This window comes from Mytilus galloprovincialis, chromosome 10 (genome assembly GCF_965363235.1).
Source record: "Mytilus galloprovincialis chromosome 10, xbMytGall1.hap1.1, whole genome shotgun sequence".
In the NCBI taxonomy this organism is placed as follows: Eukaryota; Metazoa; Mollusca; class Bivalvia; order Mytilida; family Mytilidae; genus Mytilus; species Mytilus galloprovincialis.
This window is the reverse complement of record NC_134847.1, coordinates 13,662,291-13,682,597: the sequence shown is the minus strand read 5'-3', so window position 1 is coordinate 13,682,597 and position 20,307 is coordinate 13,662,291. Positions and strand designations below refer to the sequence as shown.

The window sequence follows — 20,307 nt, the reverse complement described above, 5'->3', positions numbered from 1 at the left end:
GTCATTATCATTTATTTTAAAAATACTAATTTTTTTCGGGTGGATTTTTTTTTCTATATATGCATACTGCTCTATATCTCTTTTTTATTTGTACAAATGTACATATATTCAATTACTCCAATGCAGACAGGTGTTGTTCCCACCGAAACAAAAAGCCATATTTTTTGCATTTGACAGCGACGGTATACCCCAATTATCATATCATCACACTGACAGGGACCTTCAAATAAGCAAGGTATTCAAAAATAGTAATCCTTTTAAAATGTTTTGTTTTATTTTATCTCCGGATGGAACTGTCATATCATGTATGACAACCTGTGTACTTTATAAGATCAACAATTTTATTTGATTTATCATTGTTAAAAATGTCCGTGTTACCAAGATCTCGTGTCCTCAGCCTAACGACTAAAGCACCAACACACTACCTTGTGAAATATATAGCATGCAACACTTACCAAGTCAGAAGCAGAAGTTTCTTCAAGAGTGATGATAAGGTATGTACAATTTTTGCTTATATTATATTAACATGTTATTCATTATAGGCAGTGTCTGCGCGTACCGACATGCGGATACGCGTAGCCGAATTGACTTCCGTAGGCTACGCGTACCCGCAACCTATTTTATAATAAACTGTCGGTTATTTCCCGACTTTGTGAATTCAGTTAATATAGTGGCAAATAATATGTTTTAATCTGTATTTAATGTATTAGTAAGAAAAATAGAAATTAAATGTAAATGCACGTGAAAAGAATAAGATTATACTGAATAATTAAATTATACTGAATACATGTAAATAAAATTCGAAACAGAAACGAACATTTTAAAATATCTGAAACGATTAAAAATCATTCAGAACGCCGGATTAATTGCTTGCTAATTCCGTTTCAGGTCTTCATATTTAAAATTTAAAATGAAAATCAAGTCACGGTTATATATGATGAACTAATTTATTTGAATAAATAACTTGTTATATAAATGCATAGATAATCTATAATTATAGTTAACATTTAAAGAAAAATATTCAAAAACTAACCAGGGGTAGTGTTCTCGAAAGTTTCCTAAGATTCTTCCTAGGTCATAGATAAGACCAATTTTAGGGTGGACTTAGGATCAATTTAGGACACTCTTAAGTTGTGTCTCGAAGCTATCTCAGACGTATCTTATGTTAGGACGTCATAAACATATCCTAAGTCTAGAAATTTTAAATCGTCAATTTTATTTTTTGAGAAAACATTTATTAATGACCAAACCAATTAATAAAATTGTTTACGGATTTTATAATTACAATTAAAGAATTAAATCCATAATTTTAAATGTAATACTAAAATTATATCAAAAAGGATTGTAATTTAAACTGGAAAACAACTTGTTTTGAAATGAGAATTGAGTTGGTAGTGTAATCGTAAAAACGAAGTTCAAAGTTTAAAATCATGCCTTATTTCTTTATATACGAGTCAAAACCGATGGTGCGTTTCATTTTCATGTTAATCTTCAGGTAAAAAATGAACAAAAAGCGAAATCCAAAATTTATTATGTTAGGATGAAGATAGGATGATCCTAAGACACCTAATTAGGTGTCCTAAAGTTAGGACGAAAACTGCGATATATCGTAAATTAGGAGAGCTTCGAGAACACGACTTAGGAAAAATACCTGCCATAAGATGGACTTAGGACACGTCCTAGTCCTAAGATAGCTTCGAGAACACCACCCTGGATCGTTTCTACGAAAGCGTATTAGGGACGTAGTAAAAATAAAATCGGATTACTGATGGTTTTTAAAGTCGAAATGTTGACATCTCATATCTTAAAATCTCTGTGAATTATATTTTTGTTTCACTTATTGTGATAAATTACCGGTTTAATACACAATTTTATCTCCATCCGATAATATATGAATATTAGGCGGTTACGCGTACCCTACGAAGTCCAATTATGCCACGCGTACCCGCATGACGCTGACACTGCCTTTATCATAAGCTTAATTTTACTCGTTTCATTTTCTTAAAAGAAATGATAGTTTTCGCGATAGTTCTTAGCCTGGGTAAAAGAATAACACTGAAAAGCGATAAAAATGTATTTCAAGCTTAAATTTTATAATAAGAACATTTGAACTTCTGTAAATGCTTGCATAAGTTTTTTTTTTTTTTTGGAACGTTTTAAAAATCTAAAATATGTCCCCAAACATTTTGAGTTTGTCATAACCAGGTGTGGTGTTCTCGGAATTAAGTATCCCTTCGTTTGAAGACACACATTAAGACCGATTTTGGGATGGACTTAAGATCATTTAAGAGCACTGACGCGTCTTAGTTTGAACGTTCTAATCATATCTTACATTTGTTTTTAATTGATTGAATTGAGAGAGAATCAGAGTAAAACAGTAAAGAAAAATAACACGGATATCACGTTAGTCTATAGAGTTAGTCATGCAAAATTTGTAATCCTCACAACTGAAATCTTTGTAATTATGTAAAGGGATATTTTTTAACGTACACTGTCTATAAAAATATGTACTTAAATGCAACAAAATCGAATGGAGATAAGGTTTTTTACGTCAATGAGACAAAAACTAAGCGACACAAATTAAACAGAAGAAAGATATGCATCCTCAATTGCAATTATATACCGGAATTTCATTAAGAAACTCGTAAAGTTTATATCTATAGTTTTCTTTCATTGCTTTTTTTTTTTTTTTTTTATAGAGAAACATAATTTTCTAAATACACATTGCAACTATTAAATTTAACCACGTCCCACCTTGAAAACCATTATTGGTCCCTTTAACGAGACAGCAACCAAACGACATAATTAAACTATAGATATATATACCGTTCCAATTATTCCTCCAGTATACAATACAGATTCTCAAAATTTATAAGAATATTTCCGGTTGATATTTAATTGTTTAATATCTTTTGATATTTTAAAGAGAATTTTCTTCTTTTTTTTTGGTATTGAAATTAAAACAATTGATTAAACGAAGTGAATATCTGTACTTTGGAAATCTTTAAATTTGTAAGAATATCTAAAGTTGATATTTTGTTTTTTCACACTGGGGTAATATTTTAGAGAATTGGAAATTAAAACATTTGATATAACTAAGTCAATATGGGAAATCCGTATTTTGCTTTTAAAAAAAATTTAGTATAAAATTATTCATTGTAACTGTTGACTATAACCACGGATTTGTTTAGATTAATATATAAATCCTTGTGATAACCAAGTCCGACTTTTGAAATTCAAGACCATACGTATTCATGTGATAATTCATTTCGAATTAGATTTTTTTTATATTAAAATGTGTCCGTGAATGTTTAATGTGAATATAAGAGAGATGTGGTTTATGCATACACAAGACAGCAACCAAACGACATAATTAAACATTAGATATACAGTTCTAGTCAGTTATTCTTCCGGCATTTTATGCTAAGACACGTAACTTTGTAATATATTGAGTTTTCTCAATCCAGAATCATATTATGAAATAATTTCTAATTTTGTTCAAATAAAAGTATTAAGTTAATATGTTTTTTTTTTTGTAAATATCGGATAAATCACAAAGGGAAAATCCGTATTTTAGAAATGTTAATTCTTTTAGCAAAACAGATTTAAACTAACTAGTGTAATAGTTAAGTACACATGTGTAATCATGTCTGACCTTGAACGACCGTTCGTATATATACATGTAATTAATTTGATACGCTCAACTTGTCAATAGCGCTTTTACGACATTCCTTGTCTTAGCGGGTTGAAATTTCAATGCATTGTATACAAATGGGAAGTTTTATATTAAAATTTGTCTTTGAATATAACATATAAAAATAAAGGAGATGTGGTTTATTCGTCAATGAGACAGCAACCAAACGACACATATGTATAATGAAATAACCATAGGTATTCATGAATACAGTACAAATCGCAATAATTCTGCATGTATTTCATAAAGAAACTCTTAACTCTGTAAATGAAGATTCAGAAAGTACTTTTTGGAGAAAAATGGCTAACCTCTTTAATAAATGAAAGGAAAATTGTACAGAAATTAGATATCTTTTTCTTTTCGTGTATTTAGGTTTAAGAATTAAAAAATAAAATCCGATGCTTTCTCCAAGGTCAATAAATTAACATACAAAAAAGCGATTCTGGGAATTTTAGGAATTTTCTATTTCAATTCATTTGTCTTTAAACAGACACTCCTTTAATTAAACTCCAAATCTGATTGGTCAAACCTAATCTGTGGGCGGTCTTCCCGTTATCATTGGTTTACACAAAAAGTCGCACGCCAATAGTAAACCAATGAAAATGCAGAATACTAGTAACAATTTTTTTTGTTATATATTTTCTTATATCAATGACTTAACTTAATATGTAACTCCGAATTTCTATTACAAAAACGAGAATAGTTTCTTTTTTTTTTTTTTAACTCAAATATACACGGTCAACTTCTTCCACTCAAATTCTCGTATTTGATTTGTAATATAATTAAAACAGGAACTGTCATAGATGTTTTAGTGAGAGTTTGTATGCATTCTATAGATAATTTATTGTTTGATCTTAAGTTTGATCTTAAGTTCTTTGTTTTTATTCAAGTTTATTCAATATTTGAGAAGTTATTTAAGGTTTTATCAAATGAACATTTCATCTAAGTGTTAATTGTTAATAAATTTTGTTTACAATATAATCTAACTAAACATGAATTTTAGAGTGTAATTAACTCGGCTTAGAGTTTTCACATGATTTATTTGTTGAAGTAGGCCGTTATCATTGAGTAAATAAGTTAGATCTGAGACTACTATATTATAAGTTCATTTAACACCCTGTAGTACCCCAGTACACCCTGAGGCAATTTATCCCAGGTCTTAGTCCGAATCGGGCGAGTTTTAGTGACATTGGCGTACAAACTGTAACGTGAAAACAACGTTATAGTAGTCTCAGGTTAGATCGAAAGTGTACTCTTTGTACTTTGAATATTACTGAAGATGAATTCCATTTTGTTTTACAATGTGAATGCTATCTGAGACTACTATAACGGCCTTATTTATATAAAAAAATATACAATGTCCTATATTGACAAATAAAATTATGGTATAAATCATTGCAAGGTCATTTAAGCAAAAATGTACACGTGTATTGTATATTCTGCAATACAGTCATGACAGTGCACTTTTCAACCTGTAGTGCTGTACCCCAAGTAGTTCCTGTGAAATCAAAGTACTAGTAGCCTAACCGTTCTAAGGTCTAAACACCATATATTTCTAAACATCTAACATTTTAATAATTGTTGAAATCTAAACACTTGTTAAAATCTAAACATGTTTAGATGCTAAACGTGTTTCAAAATGTACACAGAAAAAGTGCTTAGATTAGAATTTAGGATATAAACACTGTTTTTGCAGTGTAAGGACCTGTCAAATGAAAAAAAGAATAATTCTCTAGACTTAAATATACATATATATATATACACATTTAAATGGAAAGTTAGTTTCTTGAGATCATGCACTTTTCAACTATAAAACTTTTGTAAACACAGAACCTACCCCACTCGATGTAGCTAATTTTCGGTTACCCAATGTCAGAAATATTTGCCACTGACAGTCAGCTATTGATTATCGGGCAGAACTCTACTATAAATATTTATATTTATTTATTTATTTACTATCTTAATTTAATGTATGAATTAGAATGATGTGTACATATATACACATTCTTGATAACCTCATTCATCAAGATAAAACTTAAAAAAAAAAAGATTTATCGTGTAATGTGAGTCTCCACTTTTTCAGCTACGTGGTTTCGTATTTTGGTCATTTTTTGTGGTTTATCCGCTTATTTGGCTGTCCAAATCGAACCAATTTTGACTTCGTTTCAAAGACACAATTTTCAAACCTTAAAATGAAAATGCATACTCAATAACTCGGGCATAGGACATTTGAGCGAAAAAGAAAAAAGCACATAGGGTCATTTGAGCGCCGACTTCATAGGACATTTGAGCGCCGGGATATTAACCTTACCTGAGTTTTCAGACAGGACATTTGAGCGAAATTTTCCCTTAAATTTAGTTATAAATATTTTTTATTTTATTTCACACCCGAGTAATTCGACCGGTTCTGGCTGGTTTATGTAAGTGAAATCCTAAGTTGATCTCTATTTACCAATCAATTCTACTATAATTCATTGGCTATGCAAATTTTCTTTGTTCTAAAATTCTTATATATATATCTATTAAGTGAAATGTCCCTTGGCACTTGAAATCTTAATACTAATAATACATGTACGTGTTAAAATGGATATTATTTTGACCGAGACTAATAAGGGAAAAAGAAGCCTTGTTTGTGACAGTTTCCGATATAGAGTGGACAAAACACTAAAAGGAGAAGAAATATCCTGGAGATGTACAGTAAGTACCTTTTTTTACAAATTTAATGTTAATGTAAACTAATTGTTCGTCTGTTACGCTTCAACTTCCATAACTTCTTTTAATTTTGATTTATATCTATATCATTATATGTCTATCTTATACCTCCTTTAGATTAATTTTTTAACACATTTGAATATAAGCTACCACATATAGGGTTAGGTATCAAGGCTCCATGTTGAAGGTCGTACTGTAACCTATATAACATTGTTAGGTTGATTTTCTAGGCACTTTACAATATTCATACAATACACTGTAAAAATTGTGCTTAGAGCCTAAACATGTTTAGGAAAATGTTTAGAAGCTAAACACATAAATGTCTGTGGTGTTCCCATTCTAAACATGTTATGAATTTCATTTCATTTCATTTCATACTACATCTTATTTTTATGTCTTGCAATAGCAAATGAAAAAGCATTTAAACACTTCAATTGTATTTGTCCTTTCAATATTTTTCAGGCAAAAGGTTGCAAAGCAAGACTGAGGACGGATTGTACCGGAACCGTTATAATTCAACAGAAAAATACTCATAACCATGATACCAGTGATCGTGACAATGAACGTCACTTGCTGCGGGTACGATCAAAAAAAAAAGCGGATGATGATATTGCTCAACGTCCTTCAAAAATTATCCGTACAGAGTTACAGAACATGGATGAAGCAAATCTAAAGTCTGAAGACATTGGCAGCGTTTCAAAGGCTATATATAGAAAGAGGCGTAAATCTCACCCTGCACTTCCTAAATCTAGAGAGGAAACACACCAATCATTAAAGAAGATTAATATTCAGTCAAATAAATTTGAAAATTTTGTGCAGTTTAATGATGAACAAACTGGTATAATTATTCTTACGTGACAATTCTCTATCCAAGACTTGTTTTCGCTCAAATGTCGCTCAAATGTCCTAAAATTTAGGCGCTCAAATGTCCTATACTTTGGCGCTCAAACGTCCTTTTTTTTCGCTCAAATGTCCTGTCAATGCGCTCAAATGTCCATTGCCGCAATAACTCATGATTTTATCTATCAAGTTCAAATTAAAAACGTAACAATGTTTGTATACACCAAAACGTTTTATTCTGGCTTTGTCAAATTCTAAGGTGATTTTTCTGACTGGACGAATCCCATCTTTTTAGCACTTCTATGCATTCAATATTGCCAACATTGTCACTTCTATGTATGCAAATGCAATAGTATTTGGTGGGAAAATTTTATGTGTGCAAAGGAGTTGAGTTGGGTACCGACCGTTCAGATCCAAATATTGAACACACCTTCGTGTCATTATGATTAACCACCTTATTGTATTAACTTACAACCAGTGCTATAAAAATAATGCATGATTTTAACTATTTTTTTCTTTTCAGTGTTTTTTTCTCTCCATTTTTTTTTGTCAGCCCGCAATAGGAGGCAACTGCCTACATGCCTCTATGTAATTTACGGCCCTGGTCATCCCAAGATAAGAAGTCACTTTTAGAGGACATTGTGAAGTGAAAAAACCTCACCACCTAATTATCAGATTGAAATTAAAAAAAAGAATTAAGAAAGGGGAAGCTGATGAACGTCGTTGTACCATTGTAACTTAATGGTGTTTGAGAAATAAAGAATCTTAAAACCGAAAAAAAAATATGGTTTGAAAAATAAAATTAGCGTTGGATAATCTGAATGAGGGTCGGGTCGGGGGTTCTTTGTTTCCTATAATTTCTATTCCATTTTTCTCTTCTCTTTCAATTTTTACACTTATTATTTTCTCTTCTCTAATCTTTATTTGACGATCATTTTTCTACATTCTTTACTTTTTTTACCTTGTAAAACCCCTTCCATACCTCCCGAATCAAACCACAAGGATTGCTGCAAATATGTATCTTTGATACTCAGCTGTGAAAATACCTTACACGTATACGGAATACAAGTTTATTGCAATTAACGAGACTCAGTCGTGTATTCTAGGCACCCAGCTGTGAAACAAATTCATCTCCCATGCTATTGACACTACCTGTCCTTACAGGTAAAATATTTGTATATTAGATACAATTAACGGACCTGTAGCAAAACAATGTACCTAACCTTAAGATGGATAAGATTAATTACATTTGCATTTTCGCCGCATAATTACAATTTATTAACGAACTATAAACTGATTAAAAAATATATATATAGATATGAATAGTGATAACAAAGATATTAATAAATTATTTTCCTTTTCCCTCTAATTTTTTTTTTTTTTTTTATAATTTACTTTTAATAATATCCGATACTGATATAGACAATGAATAGTCTCGGTGATTAGGTGGTGATATATGTCGTCTGCTACTGTTAAATACGAAACTACGGTTAAATACGAAACTACGTTATATTAACGTAGCTGAAAAAGTGGAGACTCACACTACACGATAAATCGGTAGTGACCAATCTCTGTGTTATAGTAGTCTCAGATGCTATAGAGACTTAAGTAGGCAGTTTATGAAACCTTATTATTATAGATGTCCATTGTCGTTCAAATTAGTGCAACTCCTCAGCACTGAAATATAAAAGATTTGCGTAATTTGTGTAAACTCTTGATAAATGCACTTAATCATAGGACCAAACTGTTATTTGTCAATTCTTGATGTTTATTTGCTTCTCTGATGTAGTATGCCATGTTGTCATATTAGAAATGTATTTGTATTTATTGCACTGATAAGCATAATGTCTGTGCTTAGAGTAATAAAGAATTGGATAGAATTATCTTTTTTTTTTATCTATGAAATGCACATTTCTACACCTAGGGGTTGAAGGCAAATACAAACAATACAATACAATATACAAAATGGAAAAATTAACATATTAAACATCATATATAAATGACTTTTTAATGAACGGAACAGTAAGCTGCATAATATCAAATGAAGATAGAATTAATTGCAATATATCTGTTTCAGACAATTTAAAGTATTCTGGACATATATTATTTATATCATTTTCAAGCTGATTAATTAATTTTACATTTTAAGAAAAAGTGGGTTTCATCTTTAACCGCATTTATATTACAATGTTGACATATTCTATTTTCTGTTTGAATTCTTTTATATCTACCCTCTCTATTTCCAAGAAATGGTCACTTACTCGCTTTTTACATAATAATTTTCTATTTTCAAAAATATTTTTAGAAATGTATTTGTCTATTTCATATTCTGTCTTTATCTTACTGGTGTCATTAGTTAATTTTAATTTTTCAAAGAAAATATTTCCAAAGCTATCTTTTAGTTCTAATAAAGGGTTATTTTCATCACAAGAAATTCTTGCTAAGTACTTCAATGATTGACTTTAATAAAGACATATATGGAATACTGAGCTAGTCCTGCTCTTGCAGCTATATTGACAGATTGTTTACTAATCCCCAGTATATATTTGCAAAATTTTAAATGTGTCTTCTCCACTTGGCTACTACAATGTATCAATCATTGCTAGAACATCAAATTTACTCATGTCTTTAATTTGTGCTCGTCTTTCAGCTCTTATTATTTTTTCATAAAAATTCATATACCAAAATTCAGAATTATACATGAGAATAGGTTTAACTAGTGATTCGAACAATTTTTTGCATAGTTTTATAGACACATTTTCTAAAGGAGAAAGATACTTAAAAATAGAAAACAAAACTCAATTTCCCATTATCATGACGCGCCGTTACTAGCCTGGCATCCGACCCAATCTAGCTGCGCGTCACTGACAAGATTAGCCAGGACCCCAGGCTAGCGCCGTTACATGGTATTATTTATCCACGACCGACGATTTTATTCTTTACCAATTAGCGTGTTGATTAGAGTCGTGTCACGGTGATTAGCGATGGTAGTTTATTAAAGTCAAATAAACACATACATGTACAAGTTTACTCGGTAAACAAATACAGACGGTTTCATTTGAAAAATAATAAACATATATGGTTTTGCAAAAAAAAACATAAAAAAAACCGTATTGTTTCAACTATGTTATATTCAAAACCAATTGAGAAATCTCCACAAAGTCGTAAAATTTTCCATTCAATTTATTTCTTTTGAAAACGGTAAATGAAATTACAGATCAAATTTAAAATAAGATGTGGCTTTCTCATGGATCAAAACCCCCTTTCGAAAGCGTTGTCCACTTTTGTCTACTACTAAACATTCTTATACTGAAGGTTCCGTTTTGTAACGTAATTCATCGTTGAAAGTGTTGAAAAATCCGTCCGTTCGGAACAAATCTTAACTTGAGTAAACAAGCCATTTTGCATACGGATCAGTTAGAAAGCCTTGATGGAATTAAATAAAGTCTGAATAATGAATATATCTCCTTTTTACTCTCAGTTTCTATATTTCATCATAATTGAGTATTTTTCTAATAGACAAATTTAATTTGTTGGTTGATTAACGTGTTGTGGCAAAAATCTCATGCGCAATCAGGACGGAAAGTCGTATACGTAATAAGTGCACGGGAATATGCAGCTTAACAATGGATGGATATGTATATTCCCAGCCAATAATGACAATAATTACTAAATTCGTTTATTATACATGTACATGTAGGAAAATTGTACATTAATTGCAACGGTATATTACTACTCATTAAAAAAAAATCGAATGTACTGGGCCTGTTTATCAAAACGGTCCTAAAATTGGTCCTAATATATTCAAACCATGACGTGCTTCTAATATCTGTGAAAGATTGATAAATAAAGACTAATCTGTATGTCGTGTGCAAAGTTGTATCCCTATAGTATCGAGATAACCCGCCAAAAAATTAATAAAAAAAAAAAAAAAAAACCTAACGCGTACTACACACTCTCCCCTAAAAAACATTATATTAGTATGTTAATATTATATTATAGAAGCCCATAGATATTTAACTTCATAATTCATTTTAAATAATTTCAGATTCAGCACATGGTTCTCTATGAGGTGCAGTATGGCAATAGGAAACAAATTGGCACTGCCCTAGTTATTGGGTCTGGGACAGAAAATGAGATGATGCTGCAGAAAAACGAGAGAGAATGCCAAACATCACCAGAGCCAACGCCTAGATCACCAACACCACCCCCATCTCCAGCCGAATCTATAGAGATTCCTCTTCCAGGTTCCCCTAGCCTTCCAATCATCAGACGTCCTGCCAAAGGGAAAAGGTCAACAAAAATACCAAAACCCAAACCAACATCAAAGGTAAATTTTACCAATTTAATTAAACTGCGATTGCTGATTTAGTATAAAGAAAGAATATGTGGTATGATTGCCAATGAGACAGTTCTCCACAAGAGACCAAAATGACACAGACATTTTAAACAATTATAGGTCACCGTACGGCCTTCAACAATGAGCAAAGCCCATACCGCATAGTCAGCTATAAAAGGCCCCGAAATGACAACGTTAAACAATTCAAACGAGAAAACTAACGGTCTTATTTATATGAAAAAATAAATGAAAAACAAATAAATATTTAACACAGAAACAAACGACAACCACTGAATTACAGGCTCCTGACTTGGGACAGACACACACATACATAATGTCGCGGGGTTAAACATGTAAGCTGGATCCCAACCCTCCCCTTACATGGGACAGTGGTATAACAGTACAACTTAAGATAGAACTATATAAAAATCAGTTGAAAAAGGCTTAACGTAAGGCTTCAGATCTGTTTTCTGCGTACAGCAAAAGCCGACTAATTTTAGTAAAGATTTCTTATTACAAAAAGATACCGTACCAATAAAGAGATATGTGGTTTTTACGTCATTGGATTTTATACAAAATAGAAAATCGTGTATTTCTGGATTTTGTTTAATTTTGATAATTATAATCACAGTCAATAAGCAACACAATTAAAACTATAGTTGTTCGTTGTCTGTTCGACATAGTAAGATATCAATATTATTTAAAAACGTGTACCAGAGTCGATAGGGAGCGCAGAGGGGGTACGTCTTGTTTAATACGCAACTTTTATATATTTTTATTCAGAGTTATGCCCCTTCCAAATAACCCGCCTCCGACCAATCAGTTTCACTGATTTATGTTTTTGTTTATCTTTTGAGTTATGGTGACATATAAATAATAAAAAAAATACCATGCAGTCATTCACTTTTACGTTTTGTGTATATTTCAGAATAATATAATAATATATTTACATGCAATATGACATCGTAAACCGCTGCATGTATATGTCTGGAGCGGGGTAGGGGGGGGGGGAGGGGCTGGGGGTCACCTATTTAAAAATAATATATGGAATTTCTCACAAACATTTATTGTTTTTGGGGGAAAAAATCCGAAGCACGACTGTAGCGGACATCCTCTCAATGCATCAAGTGCACCCATTATGAAAAGTCCTGGATCCGCCAATAAACCCGTACAGCGTAGATACCCTCTTTATTCAAGTAATTTAAAATTAGCGAAAATTAATTTGACGAGTTCTCAGACTTTTGTTTCCGATTAAAAGGTGACACCCCTATGTCGAAACCTAAATGTACTGGTATTCGGTAAAATATTGATAGTTGTTCTTTAAGTATATAACAGTTTTGATCTTTCTTTTTTTTTCTCTCTTTACACATAACGAACGGTTATAGAATCTGTTTAACGTTGGCATTGTAAAAACAAAATCTAAATAAAAATTTATTATATTTCAGAAATCAACAAAACCATTAGCCAAAGTTTTGTCAAGGGGAATGCCTCCAACTACACCACAATCATCAATACCGGGACCAACAACCGTATCCCTAAGTCCAACAAATTCCACCTCGAGACCAACAACCTCAGGGCCGACAACAAATCCCACCTCTAGACCAACAACATCAGGGCCGACAACAAATTCCAACTCTAGACCAACAACCTCAGGGCCTACAACAAATCCCACCCCTAGACCAACAACCTCAGGGCCGACAACAAATCCCACTTCTAGACCAACAACAAATTCCACATCTAGACCAAGGCCACTATCACCCCCAACATCACCACAAATAATAGTGCACCAACAACCTCACTTACAATCACCACAACCACCATCACCAGCAACACCATCAGTAAACCATCGATCGATCTTTCCTGATGACCACAGGGTGTTTCATGTCCTCGACACTATCTTGAGAGGGGTCACACGATTAAACATGAAAGTAACAGACATCGACAACAGACTTAAGACTCTAGAGGCCAAACATGACATTCACCATGAAGAGTCTAGGAGAGGAAGAAGGCAGGAGACACCCTGGTCTGCACCACCAGCAGACAGTGACGATGGAAGTGAAGCAACACATACCATTGCCCATCCAGCTGGAATGGTAATTGACCAAGACAGGTTGTTAACGCTGAAAGGGAAGTCACAGTCTGCAGGAAACTTCGCCGCACTTGTTATAAGAGAATTGAAACCACACCTTTTTGGTCCAGAGAACCTAAGACAACTATATAACTGGAACGGAGGTGGTGTGAACGGGAAAAGGGGGTTAAGCCCAAACACAAAGACGGTAGTAAGCAATTACACCACCATGTTTTATCCTGAATGCCAAAAGGAGGACTACTTTCGAGATACGGTAATTCAGAAGATAAATGAGAGTTTGAGAAGGCCTGCTGTTAAAAGATGTCGTCGAAGGCTGCTCGAAACGCCACTGAACACTATAAACAATGATGCAAATCATATTTAAATGTATTTCTGCCATTTACGTACTTATCGTACACCTTTAAAATTGTGTGATCAATTGCTGTAATGTACAAATTGTATACATTTTTTCATGAATCACTTCTTTCGTGAAGTACATCTATGATCTTGCATATGAATATATGATTTTGGTTGATATTTTACCGAGATTATATATAATGTGTATATATGCATCCTGTGTAACCTTTTGATTAAAACTATATTCATACTGTAAATCTAGTTTTTTTTTCGAGTCTGCAACTTTTGTTGCAGAAAGCTCGACAAAGGGATATTGATCAGGCGGCGGCTACGGCAACGGCGGCGGTGTTAGCTAACTTCTTAAAAGCTTTATATCTTAGAAGGTGGAAGACCTGGATGCTTCATATTTTGTATATAGATGCCTCATGTTACGAAATTTCCGTCAGTCACACGTCCAATGTCCTTGACCTTATTTTAATGATTCAGTGACTACTTGAAAAAAAAGTTCAGATTTTTTGTAATGTTAAATTCTCTCTTATTATAAGTTATAGGATAACTATATTTGGTATGTGCGTACCTTGCAAGGTACTCATACCCGTCAGACAGTTTTCACTTGACCTTGACCTCATTTCATGGATCAGTGAACAATGTTAAGTTTTGGTGGTCAAGTCCATATCTCAGATACTATAAGCGATAGGTTTAGTATATTCGGTGCATGGAAGCGTAAGGTGTACATGTCCAACGTGTAGGTGTCATCTGACCTTGATCTCATTTTCTTGGTTAAGTGGTTATAGTTAAGTTTTTGTGTTTTGGTCTGTTTTTCTTATACTATATGCAATAGGTCTACTATATTTGGTGTATGGAATGATTGTAAGGTATACATGTCTAGCTGACAGGTATAATCTGACCTTTACCTCATTTTCATGGTTCAGTGGTCAAAGTTCAGTTTTTGAGTTTTGGATTATTTTTCTAATACTATATGCAATAGGTCAACTATAGTTGGTGTATGGAAATATCAATGATTAACAAAGAAGGCGAGACATTTCAGTGTGTGCACTCTTGTTTGTATTAACTGTTAAGGAGGTATCGACACATCAAAAAGACGGAAAAAACAAACATTGGAGCAGGTGTTCATGTATAAAAAAGAAATACTGATAGCGATAAGGGTAATAAAGTCCTCTCTGTATGATCTTCAAAAATTAATTTCTGCCTTCAGACCGGATACCATAAAGGGATGGGTTTTAGCAAATCCAATATCTCATAGATAGTTTTGAACTGTCCTGACATCACAAATTAACATCAATAAAAACATTTTGATAAAACACAATAAACCAAAAAACAATAATGACAGCAGCAACCACATGGATAATACACTCCACATTTAAAATTTACATTGAGATTTGTATGTAGACCTTCGTATGCCAGTGGTGGATCCAGTCGGGGGAGAGGGGCGGGGGTTAGTACCTCCTTTGTTTGGAAGAACAATGCATATGAATGGGGAAATATAGTTGATCCCCTTCCCCGTTATTCTTAGTTGGGACCCCTTTTAAAATGGCTGGTTGATTGATTGCTGGTTGCTTAACGTCCAGTGGCTAATATTTCATGCATGTTCAGGACGAGAACAAGTAAACAATAAACACATTAGTTAGGTCGTGTCATAATAGAGGCCAATCGGGATGATGGTCGGGGAAATTTGGACTGCCACTGGAAAATTAGGGTATATTGGATAGGGACAGAAAATTTGCCTTGCAACAGGCCACCTACGGACTACTCAAAGAGTTGTAACAAGGGTTCTTAACGTACAAAGAGCAAAGTAAAAATGACTGAATTAGCCCTTGTATGCCATCAGTATTGTGTTCTTGTGTGTTTGATGTGTCATGGATGTACATGTACAAATTCATACTCTCATTTTTATTTATTATATATGTCTGGTCTGTTTAAGCAATCGCATTGACACGTTTACCTCAAATTCTCTTTTCAATGCTTATCCAGTATAAATGACAAAGACCATACAAGATATATACAATATTATTACTGTCAGCATAAATTACAAATAGTCATAAAAATAGATATTATTATTTCTAACATAAGTTAACAAACTTTCATAAAAGTTAACAACATAAGTCTTCCTCAGCGTAACATTAGTATTTACAATTATAATTTTATTTTAACTGAAATTCATAACAGTAGACATAAGACATTAGTCATTTTTACCAATCATTAGTCCTTGAAAGGATGCATAAGCATCATAATACAAATGTACAATATTTATAATTAAACATGTGAGTTTTTAGTGAAAATGTCCAATACACACTACCGTTCCAGGTTGTATGCACGTAAAAATCTTCTTTTATGGTATGTTCATTGCGGAAATTTGTTCTATAGATGACTGTTTACAGGCACATTTTCCGTTTTTCCTCAAAACCCGGTGACCACAACAAGTTATTAAAGTACCCAATACTCCTGCCACGTGAGGAGATTGATCGGAAGAGCTTGTCCGGCATACTGCCAGTTGCTTGACCTTTCATAAGTATGCACACTGGTACTACTTTGAAAATGTGATCTATATACCCACTGCACTGATCTTTGGTCATGTACACCGCCCAGAATTCACGGATAGAGTTGATTAGGTCTTCTTTGGTGAACAAGGTCTTTTTGGCTAGGTACCTTTTCAGTTGGCTCCACACCATTTCAATTGGGTTAAGATCTGCACTTTCTGTAGAAAATAAACATAGAGGTTAATTTGATTGGTTATATAGATGCACTCAACAGTTTTTTTTCAGATTTATGGCAATTATTTACTTCATTGTACATGCATGTGTATGAAAAAATATGAATTGTTTTGAATTACACAAAAAGTCATGCCAATGAAAAATCAAACCAACAAATATATCTCAACCTGTAACATTGATAGCACTGCATATTGTTGAAGACAAAAGGGGGGGGGAGTTATTTACAATAAACAATTATATTTAAATATGACAATGTAACCCACACGAGACATTGTACAGCATATAATGTGATAAAAATCACAAAAGACACTCCGTACTTTGACTTTTAATTGTTTACTTTTACAAATTTTGAATTGGATGGAGATTTGTCTCATTAGCACTCATACCACATCTTCTTATATCTAACTATGAAAATAACATCAATAATAAAATGTATTATTAGTACTAGTACTAGAAAAATTAGCGAACTGTCACAACATTAACGGTACCCTTCATATCAAATTACCATTATCTAATCAAAAAAGTTTATAATGAGATACACTTACCTGAAGGCCAGTCGTTCCACCAGTTGATGCCATTTGCAGCCATGAAATCTTTGGAAACCCTGGACCGGTGTTTGGGGTCGTTGTCCATCTGGAAACGATGATGATCCGCAAACTTTCTGTTGATAAATGGCAGAGCTTCATCTTTGAGGATGGCGTTCGTAAAAAACTCTCCTGTCATGATACCGTCAAATATGAGAATTGGAGTAGCTCCTCTCTTGCTGATGCCAGCCCATAGATGTACTTTCAATGGATGCTTTGGCTTAGGAATTGACGGTCGGTTAGCTGTTATTTTTCTGTAAAATGTCACTTTGTTGTTGTGCAGCTGTGCGGAACACTCGTCCGTAAATATGATGTCTTCAAATTGGTCGTCTGCTGCAATGAGAGTCTTGCAGAAGTTGACCCTCTTCTCTTTGTTAACATGTCGAACCATTTGAGCATACCTTGGCTTTGTGTTGGTATAGCCAGCATGAAATATTGCTCTTTTCGTTGTTGTAAGACTGATCTTCGATCCTCTCTGTTTCAAAAATCGGTAAAGCTGTCGGCTGGTCGTACATGGTTTTTTGGCTAATGTCTTGCTAACGAGGCGTACATCTGCTCTTGAAAGCTTGTTGAACTTTTTCCACTTGGTCGGTGATAAATTTGCATCAAACTTGCCATTTCGAAATTGCTGAACCCAATAGCTAACAACCTGTTTGCTAATGGACACACCCTGTGACTCTAATGACACCTTAATCTCTGTGTTGCTGTAGGACTTTTTATACAGCCGTATAATCTCTAACTTGCTGTCGTGGCTAGTATGTCTCATCGTGTATAGATTCGTAAATTTGAGTTAACAGTTGATGTTGTGGAGTCTTACGTTGTCTGCTCTATGAGAACAATGATTAAGATTTTAGTTTATATACTCATGTATTATGATTGTGAATTTCTTTCATTTCGTCGAATGATATACATCTTCTTGTTTCATGATAGATAATAAATCGTATATAAACCTTTCATGTGTGAAAGCGTGCCCTACATTTATGGCTTTGTATATCACTAGGTGTGAAAGTGTGCCCTACTTTTATGGCTTTGTATATCACTAGGTGTGAAAGTGTGCCCTTCTTTTATTGCTTTGTTTATCACAAGGTGTGAAAACACTATCTAATTAAAAGATGTAATTATTTGTAATATGTTTCTATTTTCATCAAAGAAAAATTGTGATAAATAGATTGGAGTTGAATTTAATTTTAACTTTTTGAATTTGTACTTAAAAATAAAGAAAAATATGATTCATTGATTGTAGTTAGATTTAATTTTGAAATTTTTGAATTTGTACTTAAAAATTAAGAAAAATTATGATAAAATGATTGGAGTTAGATTTATTTTGAAATTTTTAAATTTGTAACAACTATTTTTCAAACCGATCATTATTACATTTTAATCAATTTTACCTTTGTATTTAAGTTTTCAACTCAAATATGTATGTTTATTTTTTTTATGCAGCAAACATACTGCAATCTGATTGGTTGATAACCACGGTGTAAATAACATCCACCCTTGTTAACCCCGGGATATATATAATTTAGTCAAAAAATTTTAACATTGAAAAAAATTGCAAAACCAAGGATTTGTTTAGCTATTCAAATCTTTGGCAAAACAAAAGAAATTTAAAAATATAATGTAAAAATAAAAAAATAAAAAAATATTAAAAAATAAATAATATTTGGTTTAGACCAAAAATTTGTAAAAATAAAAGAAAAAAATTCCCGAAAAATTCGAAAGAACATTTTTTCTTCTGAATTTCCCAAAATTTAAGGGAAAAAGTTATTTGACAATATACAGCAACATCGTTGAAAAGAAATGTTACACTGAAATTGTTTCATTAGCATTTTTCAATTTTACATACCGGTTTTAAAATGAGTAAAGTAATTGTTCATTATTATTAACTTCGTTATCTAGGTGTAATCCGGGATATAAGTAATTTTCAACAACGGAGTAAAATTCTGTACACCTCCTGATTACACCATGATAGTTTATAATATTTACGTCGAATAATGGTGTGTTATACTTGCCGCTGGACACAAGCTCAAACCCTTGTTCCATTACTGTTAATTAAACACTAAGATGGTTTCTCAAATTTTTAAGACACACAAATGTTCGCTTTGAATGTGGATACTTTATTTGAGACAGTTAATAATATCCACTTATTTATTAAAACATGCACTCTTCGACTCCTACTTGATCCAGCACTGTTATTTTCATGTAATATTTGCAGTTTAACTCGTCAAGTCAATGCACCTATTAAAAAGTTATTTGATATCTAAAGACAAGCAAAGGTATTTGTATGTTTCCAAATATAAGCCATATATGTATGTATACATGATGTATTTAGTTACATTCTAATTAATATAATTTCAAAAATCGTTTTTTCTCATGGTCACTATCGATTTGTCCTTACGAATCACACTATATCGACTGTAGGAAAGTACTTTCAAAGAAATATTTAACTTGTTAAAAGAAAGTGGTCAATTTGAATACTATACTACGAAATTTTTGGCTCGTACTTTTAATAAGTTATTTTTAACGTTTATAATAATAAAAAGAAGATGTGTCATGGTTGCCAATGAGATATATTTGTAACTCCCCATACATGTAAGTGAGTAAATGTCTATAGGTCACCATACGGCCTGCAACAATTAGCAAAGCATATATCACATAGTCATCTATAAATAAACTCATCATAGATAAAAGACCCCGCAATGACAAATGTAAAACAATTCAAACAAGAAAGCTAACGGTCTAATTAACGTACAAAATCATGAACGAAAATCAAATATGTTAAATAGCAACAAAAGGCAGCCACCGAATTACAAACTAATGTTATGGGACCGGCACAAACATAATTTGTCAGAAAGCCACGTGTACAGTACTTTAATTTTACAGTATTTGAATATCCTAATCCTTCGAAAATTTAGAATCTGTACGGATCATTCTGGAAAGGACTTATTATTTTGTATCTTGAAAAAAAAATTCTCAAGTCT

At 32.6% G+C, this 20,307-nt stretch overlaps 1 protein-coding gene across 2 annotated transcripts; it reads left to right on the top strand.

Annotated features, from left to right (window-relative positions):
- Positions 1-290: 290 nt before the first annotated feature.
- On the top strand, positions 291-14,267 carry LOC143049888 (uncharacterized). 2 transcript variants are annotated; one of them, XM_076223653.1, is made up of 3 exons: positions 291-494; positions 11,295-11,576; positions 13,031-14,267. In XM_076223653.1, the coding sequence occupies exons 1-3, from the start codon at positions 366-368 to the stop codon at positions 14,036-14,038; spliced, it is 1,419 nt and encodes a 472-aa protein (XP_076079768.1). In that variant the 5' UTR covers positions 291-365; the 3' UTR covers positions 14,039-14,267. The 2 variants fall into 2 exon arrangements, with proteins under 2 accessions (XP_076079768.1, XP_076079769.1); XM_076223654.1 differs by lacking the exon at positions 291-494 and adding an exon at positions 8,750-8,854.
- Positions 14,268-20,307: the final 6,040 nt, after the last annotated feature.